This window comes from Tamandua tetradactyla, chromosome 12, assembly GCF_023851605.1.
Source record: "Tamandua tetradactyla isolate mTamTet1 chromosome 12, mTamTet1.pri, whole genome shotgun sequence".
Classification (NCBI taxonomy): Eukaryota; Metazoa; Chordata; class Mammalia; order Pilosa; family Myrmecophagidae; genus Tamandua; species Tamandua tetradactyla.
Window position 1 is genome coordinate 81,125,674 of NC_135338.1, and position 20,276 is coordinate 81,145,949.

Below are 20,276 nucleotides of genomic sequence, written 5' to 3' on the forward strand. Positions count from 1 at the left end.
GGCCCTGGCACCAGGGGATCAACAATGCCTTCTTGACCAAAAGGGGGAAAAGAGATGTAAGAAAATAAGGTATCAGTGGCTAAGAGACTTCAAATAGAGTCAAGGAGCTAATATGGAGGCTATTCTTATTCTAGCTTCAGCTAGATATTGCTAATTACCAGAATTTGCCAGCCCCCAACCAAAACCATTCCTGTCAAACCTTAAGAATACCTAGGACTTTATCTGAGATTCTACAGAAGTTTCATGCACTAAGATTACTTTCTAGAAACTTACAATCTCCAGATGAGTTCCTAGGCCAGATAAGTCCTGAAATCCAGAGGTCCCAGTCCCTCCAAGAACATCATATATTTCCATCCCCCTATCTCATATTATTGACACCCCTTTCCAACATGAAAAAGTTAGAATGGGCCCAGCCCAAATATTCCCAAAATTTTGGAGAAGGATCAAAGGAGATGGAGGAGTTATAACAGAGAAGATAGGATTTAACAAATGTGTATGACTGCTGAAGCTTATATTGATATTTCTTTCAGTATCCAGTGTCTTGGAGCAGCTAGAAGGAGAAACCTAAAATTATGAAACTGTAACCCATACCAAACTCTGAAATCTGTTCTATAACTACTTGTTCACTTTGAAATATATTGCTTTTTTGTATATATGTTATATTTCACAATAAAAATGTTAAGAAAAAATTACACAATGAAAATAAAATAGTACACAATGACGCTGTTAATGAGCAAGGGCTTGCTGCCTGACACGCGCAGAAGCCAAAACGACGACATCAGGATTTTGAAAAAAGAAGGGGCTTTTATTTCAAGTTTGACCAGCAAGAAGATTAGGTAGCAAAACTTGATCAAATCTGACTTCCCTCCCATGTGGTCTGCTGAGGTTTATATGGGGTAAGGAGGAGGAAGTCTCCAAGTGCAAGCTCTAGGCCTAAGCATATGGGGCATGCACAGAAACTCTACATAGGAAGTCATACGTACAACTTAAGACCAGAAAATGGTGGCCCAAGCATGCAAAAAAGTTTTGTTTTGTTTTTTTTCCCTTGGGTAGGTTACTTTCGGTCACAGTTAGTAGGGAGTGTGCAAGCTTGGTCTCAGGGACTCCTGAGAGATTCCTCTAGTGCTAGTGGAGACTGGGGTAGATTGACCAAAACAGGCTTAGATGACAGGGAGGCCAAAGAGAAACCAAGGAAGTTCCCAGTTACAACAAGTACAGGTTAACCCCCCTTATCTTTGATCATCCCTCAGTCTTGAGGGATTTGAGGTGATGACTGTTCTGGCTGCTTCAGGTTATGGTGAGGAATGGAATTGTTGTTTGCAGTTAAAGGTCTACAGTGCTCCCAGATCTCAGCTGAGTCATCATCATTATCTTGTTGGTAGAGTTGGGATAAGACACCAAAACAAAACATAAAGAACACCACTAAAAATAAGAATAAGGAAAGATAGTCTTGTCTAAGGTCTTGAACTAAGACCCAATTCCCAAGAGGAGCTAACTACATAATTTAAATGAAGGCGAATTTGTTTCCACAGCATTAATATGATATTTCATATGAAATAATATTGTTATAACATTAGCAGATTTGTCAGGTATAGAAGTGCAGCATTCAGCTTTGAGTATAGCTCAAGTCTCACCCCGGGAGGCAGTGAGGATGTCTATGGCCATTTGGTTTTGGAGGATGATGTTATGCATGAGGGTAAGTCTATTAAGGTCCTCAAAGTGAATCATATTTTCAATGCCCATTGAAGGAAAAAACAAGCTGCAAGGTGATCATACCAGTGGAACACCACCCATGCCCATCTAGCTTTTACTAAGGGTAAATTAGCAGAAGGGATCAGAATGTCACGAATAGTCCCTTGGGTCCATTGTAGGCCTAATGTACCTTGTCCTACCAGGCTGGAGCAATCAGGGCTACAGAATGGTGCCACAAATCCATTGGGCTCCATTTGGTCCTGTCCAATAAATGCTGAAATGTCCTGAGTCCCAAACTAGTCACTTTCTTGTAATATAATAGTTTGGTGACATTGTTTGGGGAGCAGTCAGCCCATTTTTCTATATAAGGATCCTGCTGCTTGGAATGATTTCTTTGTTCCCAGTGGGGCTTTTTTGGTTCAGGTGTCCATACACAAGGACCAACTATATCATGCCTTCCCAGAGTTGGTATTTGTTCCTCCTTTTCCCTAACAGTTAAGTTTTTATCCCTAGGTGATTGTTTTGCCTGTTGTATAGCCATTTGACTGTCACATTATAGAAAAAATCAACCATATATCCAGAGGCATTAATATCAATGGGCCAATCATTTGGGGAGGGTCACTTATGTCTATAGAATTAATGGTAATTGCTTTTTGTTAATTTTCTTAGGGTTTTTCCATCTTTTCCCTGGAGGGGCAAGATCAACCAGGGTAGACCAGAAGCGCTGGAAAGTGGGAACTGACCATATATGCAGAAATTAGATTGATTCTTAGAGATAGTATAGAAGTGAACCCATTGAAGGAAAACATTACCATCAGAGGCCTGCTGAGAAAGGGTAGGGCCAATATAATCATATAAGAAGACAATGAAGAGCAAAAGGAGAGGGAACATGTTGACATTAGTCTATCACGTGGCTTTTGGGTTTTGTTTCCTCCTAAAAAGCAGTTTACAATCAGTTATGAGTTCATGTGAATATTGTAAGGAAGAAAAATCATTAGCAGGGGAGTGTGTCCATCTGATGCTGGGCTTTTGCTAAACAGAGGTGTTCTGCTGTCCATGAAGACTTTTACCAATTTGGTCCCAGTAGATGGGTGTGGAGGTATCTTCTTGATCCTGAGGAACAAAATTAACTCGAGAATTATGGACCCACAGGCTTATTCCCTGCAGCTTAACAGAAGAATGGGTGTTTAGTAAAATCTCCTAAGGCCCCTTTCCCTGGGGCCATAGTTGATCTTCCAGACATCGATGTTTCCAGGTTTTAAGAAGTACTCAGTCTCATGAACTTATGCAGTGAAGAGGTACATCTGTGGGAAACATAAAGCAGCTCAAAGCATACTGATTAATAGCAGATAAAGTTGCACCTAAAGATTATACATATTTTACAGTACCCAATTCTTTAACGATATAATTATTTGCTAAATCACAGTAAATTTTAGTTTTAAAAAAGGTCTCCCATATAATATTTCATAAGAACTTGTAGTAGTTAGGTTTAGGTGTCAACTTGGCCAGTTAGATGGTGCCCAATTCTGTTGCTGTGGACTTAAATCATCAGCATATGAAATTCATCTATAGCTGATTACATCTGCAGTCAGCTAAGCGGAGTGCCTTTCTCAATGAGTTACATTTAATTTGCTGGAGGCTTAAAAGAGAGAGGTCAGAAGAGAGTGCATCAGCTCAGCATACCTCCTCTCAGCACTCAGAGCTCAGACCTAGACATTTGGCAACGCAGAAAGGAATCACCCTGGGGAAAGCCGTTTGAACCCAGAAGCCAAGAGGGAGCAGATGTTGACCATGTGCCTTCCCATATGACAGAACTATAAATTTGTAACCAAATAAGTCCCCTTATTAAAAGCTGATTCATCTCTGGTATCGTGAAATTAGCAAACTAAACTAGTACTTAATTGGAGCCTGCAAGCACTAAGCCTAAACACATGGAGCAAGCTCTACAATGGAAATCACACATCACATAACCAGAAAATAGCAGTCTAAGCATGGGGAAAAGAGCAGTTTTCCTTGGGTAGTTTATTTTCGGCCACAGTTAGTAGGAAAAGTGCAAGCCTGATCTCAGGGAATCCCTGAGAACCAGTTAGAGCTCCTGGAGCCTGGGTAGACTGACCATAATGGGTTCAGGTTACAGGGAAGCCATAGGGAGACCAAGGAAGTATCCAATTAACAACAATGAGTATGGATTTATGAGTCCTGTTGCAGTGGTTTCAATATCAAATATCAGATCCTAATAATTTTGGGTGCCCATGAGTTTTATTTAGGTACAAAAATAACATATTTGATATGCATTTTCCTGTTGCCATATAGTCTTTGATAATAAACACAAATTAATGGTACTTCTGTCTATGATGTTGTTTGTGTAAAGTTGTAGCTAAAATTTAAAAGATAAATGTTCAAGGTGGGGATTGTCGAGAACCACAGAGACAACTCATGGCTGAAAACAGATGTTGCAATTCAACTTGTAACTTCAAAATACACACCCACAATAGTAGTGGGCTTCCCCAACAGGGGTCCAGGAGGAGGTACTCCTTTGGAACCTTAAAGGCCACGCCACCACTGCTACCACTGTAGTCTATATAAAAAGAGTCAAAAGGAGCATTAAGTGCTTTTCTGGCTGGATCAAAGGTCCCCAACATTCATAGACATTAGAGTTGGACCCTCGGCTCTTACCATCACCCAAGAGCTTCTCATGAGGTTTCAGGGGGTCTCTGGAACACTCAGAGAGGATGCATGGGGTTATTGACTCCAGGCAGTAATTCAATTCAGACAATTCAATGAAGTACCACATATTCAGAAAGAACCACTGGATAGACTATCTGGAAATTGTGGTGGTAGGGAAGGGTGCCATGTCAGAAAGAATAGAGAGATGATCACAAAAACAGAGTCCCCTCAGATGTGCAGACTATCACACTACCATAAGCTAGAAGGGAAAAGGTGGTGGAAGAGAGAAAGAGAGAGATAATAGCCTACTGCTCAACAGCACCTTACTGCAGTTATGGCAAAAGTTGGTATCAGAGATGCTAATAACTAAATATGACTGAATCTTCTTCCTCAAAATGATTTAAATAATCAGATTAGAATTTCTAACTGGGCTGAATTCTATCAAAAAGAACTGGTATGCCAATGTATGGGTTTTGGGGTTTGAAATTTAATTAATATAATTTATTTTAAAAATAAAATTTTATTTATCTGCATATCACTAAACTGAGACTATTTAATCGATCCAGTTCATGTGTATATTTGACCCAATGCTTAACCCATTCATTTTCCCTTTAAAAATCATTTATTATATTAATACATTAGAAAGTACATAAAATATATTTATAAAACAAAGTGAGAGGCCATATCACTATCACTGAGGACAGGAAATAGAACATTGCCAGCACCCCAGAAGCTCCCCATGTGCACCAACAGATCATTTATACTCTCCTTTCTCTTAAGAGTATACCATGTATATGTCATTTAAAATGTTTGAAAACATGAAGTTTAATTGTGATACAATATTCAAATGGACAGATGCGTTATAATTTATAAACCACGCCTCAATTGTTGGCAATTTGGGTTGCTTCTGCATTCTATATTGTTCTTTTTAAAATTTCTATTTTGAAATAATTCCAAACTTACAGGACAGTTGCAAAAATACTACTACCCCGATACAGAGAACTCCAAAAACCCCTACACCCAGATACCCAGATTCACCAACTTTTAAGCTATTGCCCCATTTGTTGCACCATTCTATCTACTCATCCATCTTTCTCTATATATATATATTTATATTTTAAAGTATTTGAGTGTTGCATACATCATGCTCCTTGAATATTAAGATTTCCATATACAATCCTAAGAACAAGGATGTTCATTTATGTAACAACCTTAAGAACCATTGTCAAGTTCAAGAAATTTAACATTGCTATAAAGCTTACAGTCTATATTCCAGTTTTTCATATCCTAATAATGTCTTTTGGGGCATTTTCTTTTCCATTATTAGATCCAGTCCAAGATCATGCATTGCCTTTAGTTGTTATTATCTCTTTAATGCGTCTCTCTTTTTTTCCCCCAATATGGAAACATATATACAACATAAACTTTCTCAGCTCAACCACTCTCCCAAACATCCAAGTCAGTGGGCTTAACCATACAAATCAGTGGGGGTTAATCACATTCATAATGTTACACTACTCTCACACTATCTATTACCAGAACTTTCCCATCACCCCAAACAGATATCCTGAACCCATTATAAATTAGCTCTTCTCCCTCCTCACTGGCCCAGTAACTTGTACTCTATTTTCTGTCTATTACTGAATTTACATAATCTAGCTATTTCCATTTAAGTGGGATCATACAATATCTGTCCCTTTGTGTCTGACTTATTTCACTCGATCTGATGTCTTCAAGTTTCATCCATACTGTAGCATGTATCAGAACTTCATTCTTTTGGGGGCTGAAATATATTCCATGCATGTATATGCACATCGTTTCTGGAGAAATGTCATCATTTTTGTAGTGAATACTTTAAAATCCCTTCTCATTTCTTTCTGAGTATATTTTTCCAGTATTTTTTTGGGTGTGGTTATCATGGGCTTAAATTTAACTTCCTACATCTATAACAATCTCATTTGGTTCATTGAATTTAACTCCAATAATGAATACACACTATGTTCCTGTAGCCCTCTGTACCTCCACCTTTATGTAGTTCTTCTCATAAGTTATATATTTATACATTATAAGCCTCAAGCCATTTATTTATCATTATCTTTTATGCATTTGCTCTTTATGTCCTGTAGGAAATAAAAAGTCGGATAACAATCCAAAAATACAATAGTATTGGCATTTACATTTACTCATGGAGCCCTGGAGCATTCATGCTGTCATTTTGATGACTGGACTGCTCACCCCATTATATTTTACCTCATTCTTAAATCTTTCCATTTGTTGCAAACAAAACCTTTAGCCCTTTACCATATTGTAGGAAAAAAGGACTTCTCAGAATAAGCTGGAGAACCTACAATAGCTCAACAGAGTTATCTGAAGAAGGAAACAGTCATCTTTGGAATTCTCCACCTCTCTATTCATCATACAGCATCCTTTCTTGAGGTTTCTCCCACCTGGCCTCAGGTATGGAAAATGAGTCTACTCCCATGTGTTGCCGAGGTTTGTTTAACTCATATCCTGTGAAGGTGTTGGCTGAACACAACTTTAATGTGATTTCTTTTTCTAAGTATATTCGTCTTACAAATTCAAATGTGTAAATTATAACGGTGGGATTGCAGACCTTGTGGCAGGGTCAACTATTTTGGGAGGTCTGGCCTTTCTGGAACACCTTCAGTTAAACCATACAGCTGTTTATGTAGTATACCAACTCAATATAATGCAAACATTATAAGAGCCCACCCCCTCCTCCATTTTGAGAGCAAATCACGCAGATGCCTGCAGGACTGGGTCAGATGTTAAAGGTCAAACAATGCAACCCCCACCCCCACCCCAACTAAATCTCACCAGAGTCTGCTGAAACTCCGTTGTAACCAAATCTTGTGAGACTGTTAAACTTTATAAGGCTTTTCCTCTCTTGGCTTTTGGTAGAGAGCAGACTTTCATCTCTCCACTGGCTGCTATTGGGGTGGCTCTTCCTCCTGTCAGCCCCTAATTAAACTCATGGGTAATCTTCTGTCTAGCATATTCTTTGGTCTCAGGGTTGTGCTGGGTTGGAACAAACATTAAGGGCATTTTAGGTGGGGCACTGGTAAGACTGCTTGTTATTACATGATTATTCCAATGTTATTACAATTTTGAATAAACTTGGGGAACTGAATTTTAGAAACTAATATTATCACTGAACCTAGCAGTATCTAATACATTAAAATAGGTACAACTGCATTTGTTCTAAGCATTTAATACAGAACTGCCTTAGTAAATAAAGAATTATGTTTCTGTTCTATGTAAAATGTAAGAAACATAAGAAGGCTTTTATTCTTATTTTCTATAAATTCTGGCATACTTGTAAATGACTTATAATTTATTTGGTATAAAGTAAACTTGTTATGGATTTTGATCAAGGAAATTATGGTTAAACTATCAAAAGACTTCACTCAAGTGGCTCTCTCCTTTGAGATTGCATTGTATATTCTGAATGTATATTGCATCGCCATTAGGCTCTCAAGAAACAGATTTTTGAAGCTATTTAATATTTATCTTAAAAGACCATATACTCCACTACTGCTACCATCACCTTTTATCTGGACCATTATAATACCCCCCAACTATTCTTCGAGCTTCCACCATTGTAACACTATAACTATTAGAGTGATTATTTTAAAATAGTCAGATATCACTCTCAGTTCAAAATGCTACAAAAGTTCAACGTTTGGGCCCTACATCATCCAGCCCTGCTCTTTTTCTCTGTCCTCTTCTCCCACTAGATTAGACTGCTTCAGCCACAACTGGCCTCAAACACATATTGCAGGTTCTCACCTAACGGCATTTGCATGACTATTCACTCTGGCCAAAAGAGTCTTCCTCCTGATCTCCACATGGCTTGCTCCCTCACACCCCTTGGTCTCTGCTCAAGTGTCATCTAATCAGAGTGGCCGTCACCGACCACATGTCTCCCCATTTGAAAAATAGAACCGTCATGCTCTCCCCAAGTTTCATTTTTCTTCATGGCATTTGTTAACACCTGACATGTTATATATTTTTTCCTAACTTATACCTAGAATGAAAACTCCATGAAAGTAGGAAATTTGTCATTCTCTGTTGAAGTCTTATTGTTCTGAATAGTGCTTGGCCAAAGAAAGCACTCAACAAAATTTGTTAACTGACTGAATGAATATGTAAAAACTCTAGAGTCTAACAGGTATTCGAGAAATATTAGCTCTTTTTTTCCTCCCTTGACTGGAGAAAAGAAGTGGTCCCTAGGGAAAGGCAAGCCTCCCTCCCCCTTCATGTTAGAAGAATCAGTAATGAAAACAGAGGAGTAATCAGAAAAATAGGAGAAGCAGGATGTGAGAACCAAAAGAAGGGGTAATTCAACTACACCAAATGATCAGAGTAGTAAAAAAAGATCAGGATCTAAGATTGGATATCTGAAACTGCTATCAAGTTTAGTGTAGGTCAATAACAAATCCGGAAATCAGAGGTTTTCCATTTTTCAATTGTGTAGTCACATATTAGAGTTGTAGGTCATTCAAAACATACAGCAAAACCTAAATTATAGAGTAAGTCCTTTAAGTATACAGGAAAGCCCATTTATTATTTGAAGAGTATGTGTGGGAAAGAATCCACTTAATGTAGAGAAATAATGGAATATTAAAATTTTAAAATGTGTGCACACCAGCATTTTTAACACCTATAAACCAGTAGAATTAACATTCAGTTTTCACTTCCACACTCGGGCCACATCCACCCTAAGCCCATATAATCACACAATCACACCCTGCCCTCTCCCGAGCTTTCTCTTTCAGTATCTTAAATATGCCATACCCCTGCCTTCTCACCTCCATAATGCCAGTTGAGTAATATGAACTCAGTTTTATGTGGTTTCCCTTGTATGTAGTAGATTGCTTTTCTCTTAATACTTTCAAGATTTTCTGCTTCTCTTCAACATTTGACAGACTGATTAGTATGTGACTTGTGGAAGGCCTATTTGGATTTATTCTATTTGGAGTTTGTTAGGCTTCTTTGATTTGCATATTTATGTCCTTCATAAGGGTGAGGGAGAGATTAAAAATTTTACAGACAAACAAATGCTGAGAGAATTTGTCAAGAAGAGACCACCCCTACAAGAAATACTTGGGTGTTCCCTCTGCTTGTGAGAATATCAGAAATTCTCCAAATGGGGAAATGGATATTTCCATCTTTCTCCCATTCCCCCAAGGGGACTTTGCAAATACTTCTTTATTCACTGTCCAAATCACTCTGGGATTTATCGGGGCATCACACTAACCTGGACAAACCAACAAAATCTCAAGCTCTATTCAAGACTCCATGTACTTACGGTGTTCAACTAAACTGACTATACAAATTAATTAAGAAATGCACTACCCGAGATATAAACTTTGCACCAAATAAATATCTCTCCCTTTAGTCTCACACAGACGTTTAAGTTTTAAAATATGGACTATATCGTCCTTTACCCAGTCTTCTGATATATCTTGGTGCTATCCAGATCAGCTTCATTCATATCTCTACTCAATGTCTGATCACTTTTTCAACTTTTATAAATGAGTTCTTGCATGAACTACTGCAAAGATATGATTCTTGTACAAAGAGTGTCTAAATTTGGGGTATAGGAGGAAAACTACTATTGCATACTACGGGCTATGTTTAACAGGAAAACATCAACAGTACCACAATAACACTAAAGGCAAATAATAGGGGGAGAGATAAGAGTTAAGGGGAAGTTTGGATTTTCTATTCCGAGGGTATGTTATTGGTTATCTTTCTCTTGGGAACAATGAGGTTCTCTAAAATTGAGAGTGTTGATGGTCTGATAACTTTGGATATTATACATGATGTCCAATGAATGGAGGTGGCTGAAGGATGCACTAGGAAGCAGATAGACAAACGATGGTGTATACATGATTGAATCCTGTGCTGCTACAAAAAGGAACAAAGTTGTGAGGATGCAACATTGTGAATGAACCTGAGGGATATTTCATGAGGTAAAATAAGCCAGAAACAAAAGAGCAAATATTGTATGGTCTCATTTTAAAAATACTAATAGGAATACAGGGACCTAGCTCGTATTTAGTTAATGTATAGTTCTTCAGAGGAAAGGCAGTTAACTTTCAACTGAAGTTCTTTCTTACATGGGAAGGCACAGGGTGATCTCTGCTGGCCTTCTCTCCAGGCCTCTGGGTTCCAACAACTTTCCCTGGGGTGATTTCTTTCTGCATCTCCAAAAGCCTGGGCTGAGCTATGAGTGCTGAGTTGAGGTATTCTGAGCTGCTTGGGCTGTGCTACATTGAGCTCTCTCATTTAAGCACCAGCCAACTAAATCAAACATCATTCATTGCAGCAGGCACGCCTCCTAGCCGACTGTAGATGTAATGAGCAACAGAGGAGGTTCACGTACCCTTGGCTCATGTCCACAGTAACAGAACTAGGCACCTTCACTTGGCCAAGTTGACACCTGAACCTAACTACCACAGGACCCAAGTCAATAGGTCATACCTGTGATTTTGGGACTTGCTCTTGTGAACCTTATGTATGTAGCTGAAAAGCTTAGCCTAAAATAGGTATGCCTAAGAGTTACTACTGGAGGACCTCTTTCGTCGGTCGGGTGTGGCCTGTCTTTCTCTGTAAGCCCAACTCTGCAAAGAAATCATTGCTCTCTTCCCCACATGGAACATGACATCCAGGGGTGAAAGTCTCTCTGGTGGCATGGGAGGTGACTCCCAGGGATGAGCCTGGCCCTGGCACTGTGGGATCAACAACACTATCCTGACCAAAATGGGGCCAAGAAGTGTAAAAATAAGATATCAGTGGCTCAGAGAGTTCAAATAGAGTCAAGAGGCTACTCTGGAGGTCACTCCTATACAAGTCTCTATCATAACTTGCTAAAACCCAACCAAAACCATTCCTGCCAATCCTAAAGAACACCTAGGGCACTATATAGAAGATTCTGCAAAGGTTCCATGCACTGGGGTAACCTTCCAGAAACCTACAACCTCCAGGTGGGTCCCTGGACCAGATAAGTCCTGAAATGCAGAGGGGCCAGCCTCTCCAGAACATCAACTAGTTCAATTCCCATATCCCATATGATTGACAGCTCCTTCCAACATGAAAAAGTTAGAATGGCCACAGCCCAAATACCCCTAAAGAGTTGGAGAAACATCAAAGGTGAGTTATACAGAGAAGATAGGATTTAACAAATGAGTATGAGTGCTGAATCATTACACTGATATTTCTTTTAGTCTCTAATATCTTACAGCTAGAAATAAAAACCTAAAATTGTGGAATTATAACCCATACCAAACTGTGGAATCTGTTCTATAACTAACTGTTGCAGTGCTTTGAAATTTATTGCTTTTTGGTATGTATGTTATTTTTCACAACAAAAAAGGATTAATTGACATTAACAAATAATGCACAAATGAAGTAGGAGTCTGGGTTACCTGCCGAAGTCAACTGCCCACATCCCCTACAACCACAGATGACAGAAAGCCTAACATCCCGTGGAAACCAGCAGTCAGCCCAACTGGGAGGGCACCCCTGTCTCAAAGATTTTTGCAAACAGAACAGACCGGGTGGTAGATGAAAATCTTCCCCACGTACGGGAACTCTGGAAGGAGCTTTATCACATGTGGTACAGACCCCGCTGAAAGTTTAGTACTAGTCACTGTATACAGCACCATCCCACCTTCACCATACCGGTCCCTCACACACCAGGTGCGACTGTCTGAGTCAGGGACTCCAGAGTCCCCTTCTTCCCAAAGAAGGCTCCTCCCCGACGACTGGAGAAAAACACAAAACAAAAACAAACAAACAAAAAAACCCGCTTGCCCGAGCCCTAGGTCCCTGCGGGCCGTCCTGACCCCTGTGGGCTGCCGTAGGTCCCTGAGGGCTGCGGTGAACCCTGCTGGCCACCGTAGGAGCGCCCTCCCTAGGCCACGCTCTCAAGATGGCACCCGGGCCCCGAACCCCCTGGCCCCTGCATTAAGTTCCGGGCAGTGGGCGCACAGCGGGAGCTTCGTGTTCCAGCGCCAAGGCGACCCAGAGGCCGAAAGTGGCCAGCCGCCGGCCCTGTACGCGCCGTCTCTCGGGGCGGGGCGGAGGACCCCTTCCGGGGATGGGCCCCGGCACCCGCGTCGGGTCGACCCTGCCCCGACTCCTCCCCGCTCGGGCGGTCGCTCCGCCGTGTCCCCGCCCGTCAGTCCGCTTGGCCCGGCCGGCCGCAGACCGGGCCTGGGCAGCTGCAGCGGGAGTTCTCAGCCCGCAGGCATCGGGAGGCGTCATCACGGCGGCTGAGCAGCGGCGGGTTCCGTGCTAAAAGTTGGCGACACCATGTTCTCTCTGAAGCCTCCCCGACCCACGTTCAGATCCTATCTCCTGCCGCCACCCCAGGTAAACTACCCCTGTCCGCCAGCGCCTCTTTCCTCGGCGCTTCCGGGGAGCCGCCTGGCCGGCCCCACTGCAGGCGCGTCGCCGAAAGTGAGGGGCACCCTCTGAGGCTGCGCGGATCTCCCAGTCCCCAGCCGTTCGGCCGCCCGAAGCGCAGGGAAATACGCCTTCTCGTGTTCCCCCAGCTGGTTCTGTGGAAACTTGTAAAACTCCTTCGCAGCCATTCTCTGCTCGAAGTCCTGGTCGTCCGTGCTTTTGCCGTGTGACGAGACCCGAGAGAGCGAGCGAGCTAGGAACTGACTTCAGCTCCTCGGGTGACGACAGTTGCCGCTGTGAGCGCCAGCGTGACTGGAGAGCCCTTTAATAGCACCTTATAGACACCTGGTAGAGTTGGGCACTTTGTCTGTTATACATGAGAAACCTGGAAGCAGCACAGGCAGTTTTAATATTGTGAGGCTCCCAAGTCGATAATGAGCAGACTTTAAAAAGAATTCGGTAAAAATGTGAAAGAATTTAAGGGGGCGGGGAGGAGCAGGCGATATGTGTCTGTAACACGTGTCATCAATTAGAAAACAAAAATTTGCCTTTGTATCTCACGGGGAAAAAAGTTTTGATTGTAATTTATTTTGCTAATGTGTTTCAGACTGACGATAAGTTTAATTCGGAACCGAAGATTAAAAAATTGGAGCCAGTCCTTTTGCCAGGTAAACGTTGGAGAGCTTATTGATACTTCAGTTATGTGTTTGGCTGTCCGATTAGTCTACCGACTAGTGCTGTGTGGTTAACTTTCTTCCTCTGTTTGCATTAAAATTTTTCCAGTTAAATATCTAATGACTGAGGGGGGGAGACTGGGGAGGAGGGGCCAAAAGTTGGTTAAAACTAAACAGCAACAAAAAATAAAGATTGATTCTATCCTTGGAAGTTTAAATTATTAGAAAAACTGTCAAGAATAGTACTGCCTTTTGAAGACTAATTTTTCCTATTTACCTCCTGAAATGTACTTTTTGATAAGAAGTATATCTTAACTTGCTTAAGTAGGGAACTTTCTCTGCTCTTAATGTCCATCTGCAGTTTCTTGTATTAATACTCAATAGTCAAATCATCATTTTAAATGCATTATAATAGTATGAAAATCAACTTTTGTCATGGTCATATCTATACAAATTACAAGGCTTAGTGAACTTTGCATCACTTACTTGGCAGTTGTTTTTGAAGTTGTCAGCTGTAGTTGCAAATTTGCTTCTTTGGTTTCTAACAGGGTTTCCCCACAATGGTGCTATTGACATTTTGGGCCAGATAATTCTTTGTGGGGGGTGGGGGTGGGGTTGTGCATTGTAGACTGTTTAGCAGCATCCCTGCCCTCTACCCATCAGTATCGGTAGCATATCCATCTCCCACCCAGTTCTAACAACCAAAAGTGCTTCTGGACATTTCTAAATCTACTCTGGGGGCAAAATTCGTTTCAATTGAGAATCACTGGTTTAGAAAAAAATTGACCTTAGAGTACCTCAGAGATAGAGGTAGGGATTGGTGGTAGACAGGTGTTTAGTTTTAGAGCATACAAAATATTATTTGGTTGGTATTTTGAATTTATATGATAGTTTTAAAAAGTCATTTGTTTAATGTGATTTAGGTGAGAAGTAGCCAGATGCTTAGGAAAATCCTGTTTTAAACCTGAAATATAATCAAATAACAGTTTAAGTGGCTACTATTAACATTTAATAGTCTAAGTTGCTACTTAGTGCTAAGTCTAATAAAATATTTAGAACTTTGTAGGTGATAATTGAACAAATGAAAAATTTTAAATTTATGCTCTCAAATCTTTAATATGAAGTAGGGACAGACATTCAAAACATCAACCATTGATTCCATTTGGTAGATGCTAACTCTTAAATTTTTTTTTTAACTTTATTATGAGAATTAATTATAAATATTTTCCCCTGATTTTGTTAATGCTCTTCACCCAGTGTGTATTCATTAATCCTTTGTACTTTTCTTCAGAGGGAACAATAGAATTAATAAGTAACCTTTACTCCCTGCCTTACAGACTTAGTTGCTCCAGGCATTTAAAGGCAGCTATGGGAAACATGCTCCTCTTGAATGAGTGAGTGCCTGTGAGTGATTGAACTTTGGCTTCCTTTACTTCGTCTGAACAGACCAGATTCTTAGGCTTTTGTCCCCCCCCACCCCAGTATTACTTGATACTAATAAACAAATGATAGTACTTGACTTTTTTAAAAAAGGTCTTAACTACAAATGATATTACTTGATTTTTTTAAATGAACTTTATATTATGCTTATGAAAAATATTTCTAAATATGGATCAGCTTGTAGACCTTTTTCATTGAAGGTTATCCATTCTGTAGAATCACTAAAAACTTACCTTTCTTCTAAAAAATTCAGAGTTTTTTGAGAAAGATTTAAACCCAGTTCCTAGCTGTAATTGGTTTACATATCCTAGAAATAGCAGCTAAATCCAGATCTTGGATCTTCTTTTAGTTGCCTCTTAAGGATTTCTCTAATATACGTTAGTTTTTCTTGCATTGACTTCCACATCATAGCTAAAATTTGTGAACACATACATGATGGGTCTGTTACCCAGTTTTCTATTTTCATCAAATTTTTTCCTTACAGAACATCTAACCAATCCTAAATTATCATGTCAGTTGGAAGTTAAGGTTAAATTAAAAATGATCCTCATCTTTTATTATATGAAGAAATTGACTAAGAATTTAATTTATATTATGGTTTATGTTAGTAGTTTGCAACTTTTCTGGTTCATGAAACTCCTTGAGACAGAGATGGTACCTAATTCAACTTTTTGGCTCCAATGTCTAGCCTGGAACGTGACACTGAGATGAAAGGACCCCTTAGACAACCTGCTTAAACTGTAGTCATAATCATAGCTATACCCCCCACCCCCTCACTGACAAACCAACTGCCCAATTTAGTAGTAAGAGGCAGACTATGTTATTTTATGTCCTGCTTTACTGCTCTCTCAAAAGCTACACTTTTTGAGAGAATTATATCCATGCCTGGAGTTGAGATACAGTGCCCTGCCAAAGCAGCTAGCTTTCAGTTGATCTTTCCATCATTGCATAAATCTTGTTCTTTAGTGATTGTATTATTGTTTTGTGTAAAATTGCCCCAATCATGTTTTCAAATAGGAAAAATATGAATTTAAAAATGGGTATATGTTTATATGTGTTTCAGCATATATTTAAGAGCAAGTAATGCAAGTAATTCATTAAGACCATTTTCAAGTCTGTTTGATAGCTGCCAGATTGGTAGATGAGTTCAGTGAGCATGTGAGCACCTACTGGGTGCCAGGCTTTGTGGTTGACAGGGCAGGAGCTGGAGGTGCAGTGTTTCTGAAGTACAAGGAGACCTGGTGCAGCCTCCCACCTGCCTGTAGTAACTGTTGGACTGTGACAGCCTGAATCAGTGACTCTCACATTCCAGCCAAGGATCTGGCATCAAATCAGGATTTTTACCAGCCATTGGTTCACATGACCAAATTAAGAGTACACCTTTTTCATAAAGCCCAATTTATTTTACTTAAAGAATTGTCCTTTGTTCTGGAATTATGTCCTTCTACTTCTTTGGTGTAGATATTTTCTTTGGTTAAATGATGAGATGATATGTGACTTTAAAAAAATTTGAAGTTAACAAAATAAAAGACTGGGAACTCTGTATTGATCCCCTGAATTATTTTGTTGTATAGCTGGTTTGTGAAATCTAAACTAGAAACCAGTAGATAAGGCTGTTAGGTACAATTTAATGTACACACCCAGAGAACATTAGTTGTTTTGTCTACCCCAGAGTCCTTCCCCTGTCTTTCTGAAATGTGCACCCTCCTTCTTTAGACAAATTGTGCTTCGCCATCTCTGCCCAGCCTTGGGTTTTCATGTTTCAAACATAATAACTTACCCCCAGACCGCAAGCATGAACACAGGTCTTCCTCTGGATATTTCCAGATTGGAGCTAAGGAAAGATAGCCTTTGTGGTAAATGCCGCCAATTGTTATAGTTCCAGAAAACCTGTCCCAAAGAGTGAAGTCACCTGCTGAGAGCAGAGGGAAAAACACTAAGGGCATGTTCTAATGGTATTCGAGTTCCTGGATTCAGTTTTCCTTGAGATCCAACTAACATCAGCCACAGGACACTCCTTTTTGCTAAGGTAGCTGACACTTTCAGCTAAGCTCCTTAACTAATACAGCCAACAGATTGATCTTCATAACAACCCTACAGGTAGGATACCAATTTATCTTCTTTTGACAAATGAGGAAGCGTTAGCTTGTCGACGTAAAGTTACTTGCCCAGTGTCTGACAAGGCCAGAACTAGAATTAAGAGCCTACCTCTCTAAGCCATGCCCTTACCCTTTGTGCAGTGCAGCCTTCCTGGCTGTGCTGATGACATTAGGTTAAGATTTAAAGCCTTTGGAGCTTTGATAGAGGGCAGATTGGATGTCAGTCTAGAGGGAATCCTTTAGTGAGGTAAAAAGATCTCTGTTCTCAGCAGCAACAGATTTTGACCCAGCTTGAGGAGAACTTTCAAACAATTTCTGCTGCCAGGAAATGGAATGTCTTGGGAGGCAGTGGACTTCCAGTTGCTGGCTGTGTTGAAGTTGAGGCTGGTTAAATGCCAGTGGCTTTGTTATGGGGATATGAGATTTGCAATGAGTTGGGCTTGATGGCCTGTGCTCTCTTTATAAGGAGAAGATGTGAAATGCTGTGGCTAACACTAATGAGTTAATTTGTTAGGCGTTGAAAGCATGCTTAGTGCTGCTTGGCAGAGAGGTAAGAAACTGAAAAAGATGGGGGTCCTTCTGTTAGACAGATTCTATTCAGTGGGAAAGGAGAGCAAAGGTGGTTGTGAGAGTTCAGAGGGAGGTCGACCTACACCAGAATGATGGGAGAGGAAGATAGGGAGAGAGGTTGCGAAAGGCATCTCAGGAAGTAACTTGTGCTCTGGATCCTAAGTGCCTGCTATGCCACAGCCACTGTGCTAAGGCTGTGTACCAGTGCAGTTCCTTCCGTCTTCTGAATCTACAATGCCATATCACTTTATTAGTGAGATTACGTATTAGATGATGATGCACAGATTTTCAGTCTTTGTAATCATTTCAGAAATGCATATAGTCATAGGCCATCTGGAAAATGAAAATAACCATCATTGTACAGATTTGTCTTGTTTATTTTTTACATATTCACTTAAGTCTTATTTCCTCAGTTGGATGTGACTTTCTTAAAGGCAAAGACCTTGCCTTTTGGGTGCCTTATATGTTTTTTTGTGTGTGTGTGTGAACATTTGTGTTTACATCCTTTTGTGATGAACTCATGGGAGTATTTTTTTTTTTTTGCTAATATCTTTATTTTGAATTATTTATTTTTAATTTTTAATAATAAAACCAATCAACATACAACACGAACATTCTTAACATATGAACATTCCATACTTGGTGTGCAGTTGATGGCTCACAATATCATCACATAGTTGTATATTCATCACCATGATCATTTCTCAGAACACTTAAATCACTCCAGAAAAAGAAATAAAAAGAAAAAAGAGAAAACTCATACATACCATACTCCTTACTCCTCCCTCTCATTGACCACTAGTATTTCCCTCTACCCGATTTATTTTAACATTTCTTACCCCTATTATTTATTTATTTATTTTTAATCCATATTTTTTACTCATGTGTCCATACCATAGATAAAAGGAGCATCAGAACCAGGTTTTCACAATCACGCAGTCACTTTGTGAAAGCTATATCATTATACAATCATCTTAAAGAAGCATGGCTACTGGAGTACAGTATGTGGTTTTTAAAAATCTCTTTTTTGTAGGTAGGCTTTATAGATTTTATAGATGATTTTTATAGTACTTTAATTCATGGATACATTGCTTTTTTTAATTAATATTTTAATTTTTAAAAAATAATAAACACAAACATTCTTAACATATAATCATTCCATTCCACATATATAATCAGCAGTTACAATATCATTACATAGTTGCATATTCATCATCATGATCATTTCTTAGAACATTTGCATCAATTCAGAAAAAGAAATAAAAAGATAACAGAAAAAATTCATACGTACATACCACTTACCCCTCCCTTTCATTGATCACTGGCATTTCAATCTACTGAATTTATTTTAACATTTGTTCCCCCTATTATTTATTTTTATTCCATATGTTTTACTCATCTGTTGATAAGGTAGTAAAAGGAGCATCAGACACAAGGTTTTCACGATCACACAGTCACATTTGAAAACTGTCATTATACAATCATCCTCAAGAAACATGGCTACTGGAACATAGCTCTGCATTTTCAGACAGTTCCCTCCAGCCTGTCCATTACATCTTGACTAACAAGGTGATATTTTTTTAATGTGTAAAAATAACCTCCAGGATAACCTTTCGTCTCTGTTTGGAATCTCTCAGCCATTGACACTTTATTTTGTCTCATTTCTCTCTTCCCCCTTTTGGTCGGGAAAGGTTTTCTCAATCCCTTGTTGCTGAATCCCAACTCATTCTAGGATTTCTGTCCCACATTGCCAGGAAGGATGGATACATTGCTTTTGAAAGATCAGAGGACTCCTAACCTTCCCTTGGGGCACTGAACAATGTAACCAATTATAATGTTTTAGCATTAGCTTTATTCTTTACCTGTGGAAGCTTAAGAATATTTGGAGCTGTCCTTTCCTTAGACTACTCACTGGACTACCTGACTCTCCTCACTGTTAGTCTATATGTTGCCACTCCTACTCAGAAACGTTTTATGAACCTCCATAAATAATATCCTGCTTAAAAAGAATACAATCCAAATTCTTTAGATTAACATTCTTTTTGCGAACACTCCATTTTGCTGACCTCATGTCTCACTGTTTCCCAGTATTGATGTTTGCTTCAATCAGGCTGCTTCCATCTCTTTCCCAGATGCCTCATGCCTTATTTAGGCCTTTGTTTGCATACATTCTCTCTTCTCTTTGAATCCTTCTCCCTTCAAGATTTCATTCTAGTCTCTTCTCCTCTTGAGGTCTATATTGATAACCTCATCCACCACCATCACCACCACCATTATTGGTAGCTCTTACTGGATATAGTACTTGACTAATGTTTTTTTGTATTGTATGTGACCTACGGAATCAGACCCTGTCTCAGTTTATTAGGGCTGCTATGACAAATACCACACATTGGTTGGCTTAAGCAACAGGAATTTGTCTCATCTTTTAGAGGCTAGAAGTCCTAAAATCAAGGTCTGAACAGGGCATGTTTTCCCCTCTCAAGGTCTGTAATATTCTAGTAATGGCTTGCTACAAATCCCAGTGTTTCCTTGGCTCGCATCTCTGCAATCTACCTTTCCTTTTACCTACTTCTCTTGTTTCCATTGACTTCTGGCTTCTACTAACTGCATCTAGATTTCCTTCTTTCTAAGGCCTCCAGTCATTCAGATTAAGACACACCCTGTTTCAATTTGGCCACACCTTAGCTAATAATAGCAT

The 20,276-nt window shown here is 39.7% G+C and overlaps 1 protein-coding gene across 1 annotated transcript in view; it reads left to right on the forward strand.

Annotated features, from left to right (window-relative positions):
* The first annotated feature begins 12,297 nt into the window (after positions 1 to 12,297).
* Positions 12,298 to 20,276, forward strand: part of MTMR10 (myotubularin related protein 10) — a 71,186-nt gene continuing 63,207 nt past the window's right edge. The window contains exons 1-2 of the mRNA XM_077124006.1: positions 12,298 to 12,762; positions 13,403 to 13,463. Coding sequence (XP_076980121.1) covers positions 12,703 to 12,762; positions 13,403 to 13,463 — 121 coding nt within the window. The 5' untranslated portion in view covers positions 12,298 to 12,702. The remainder of the gene's footprint in view (positions 12,763 to 13,402; positions 13,464 to 20,276) is intronic.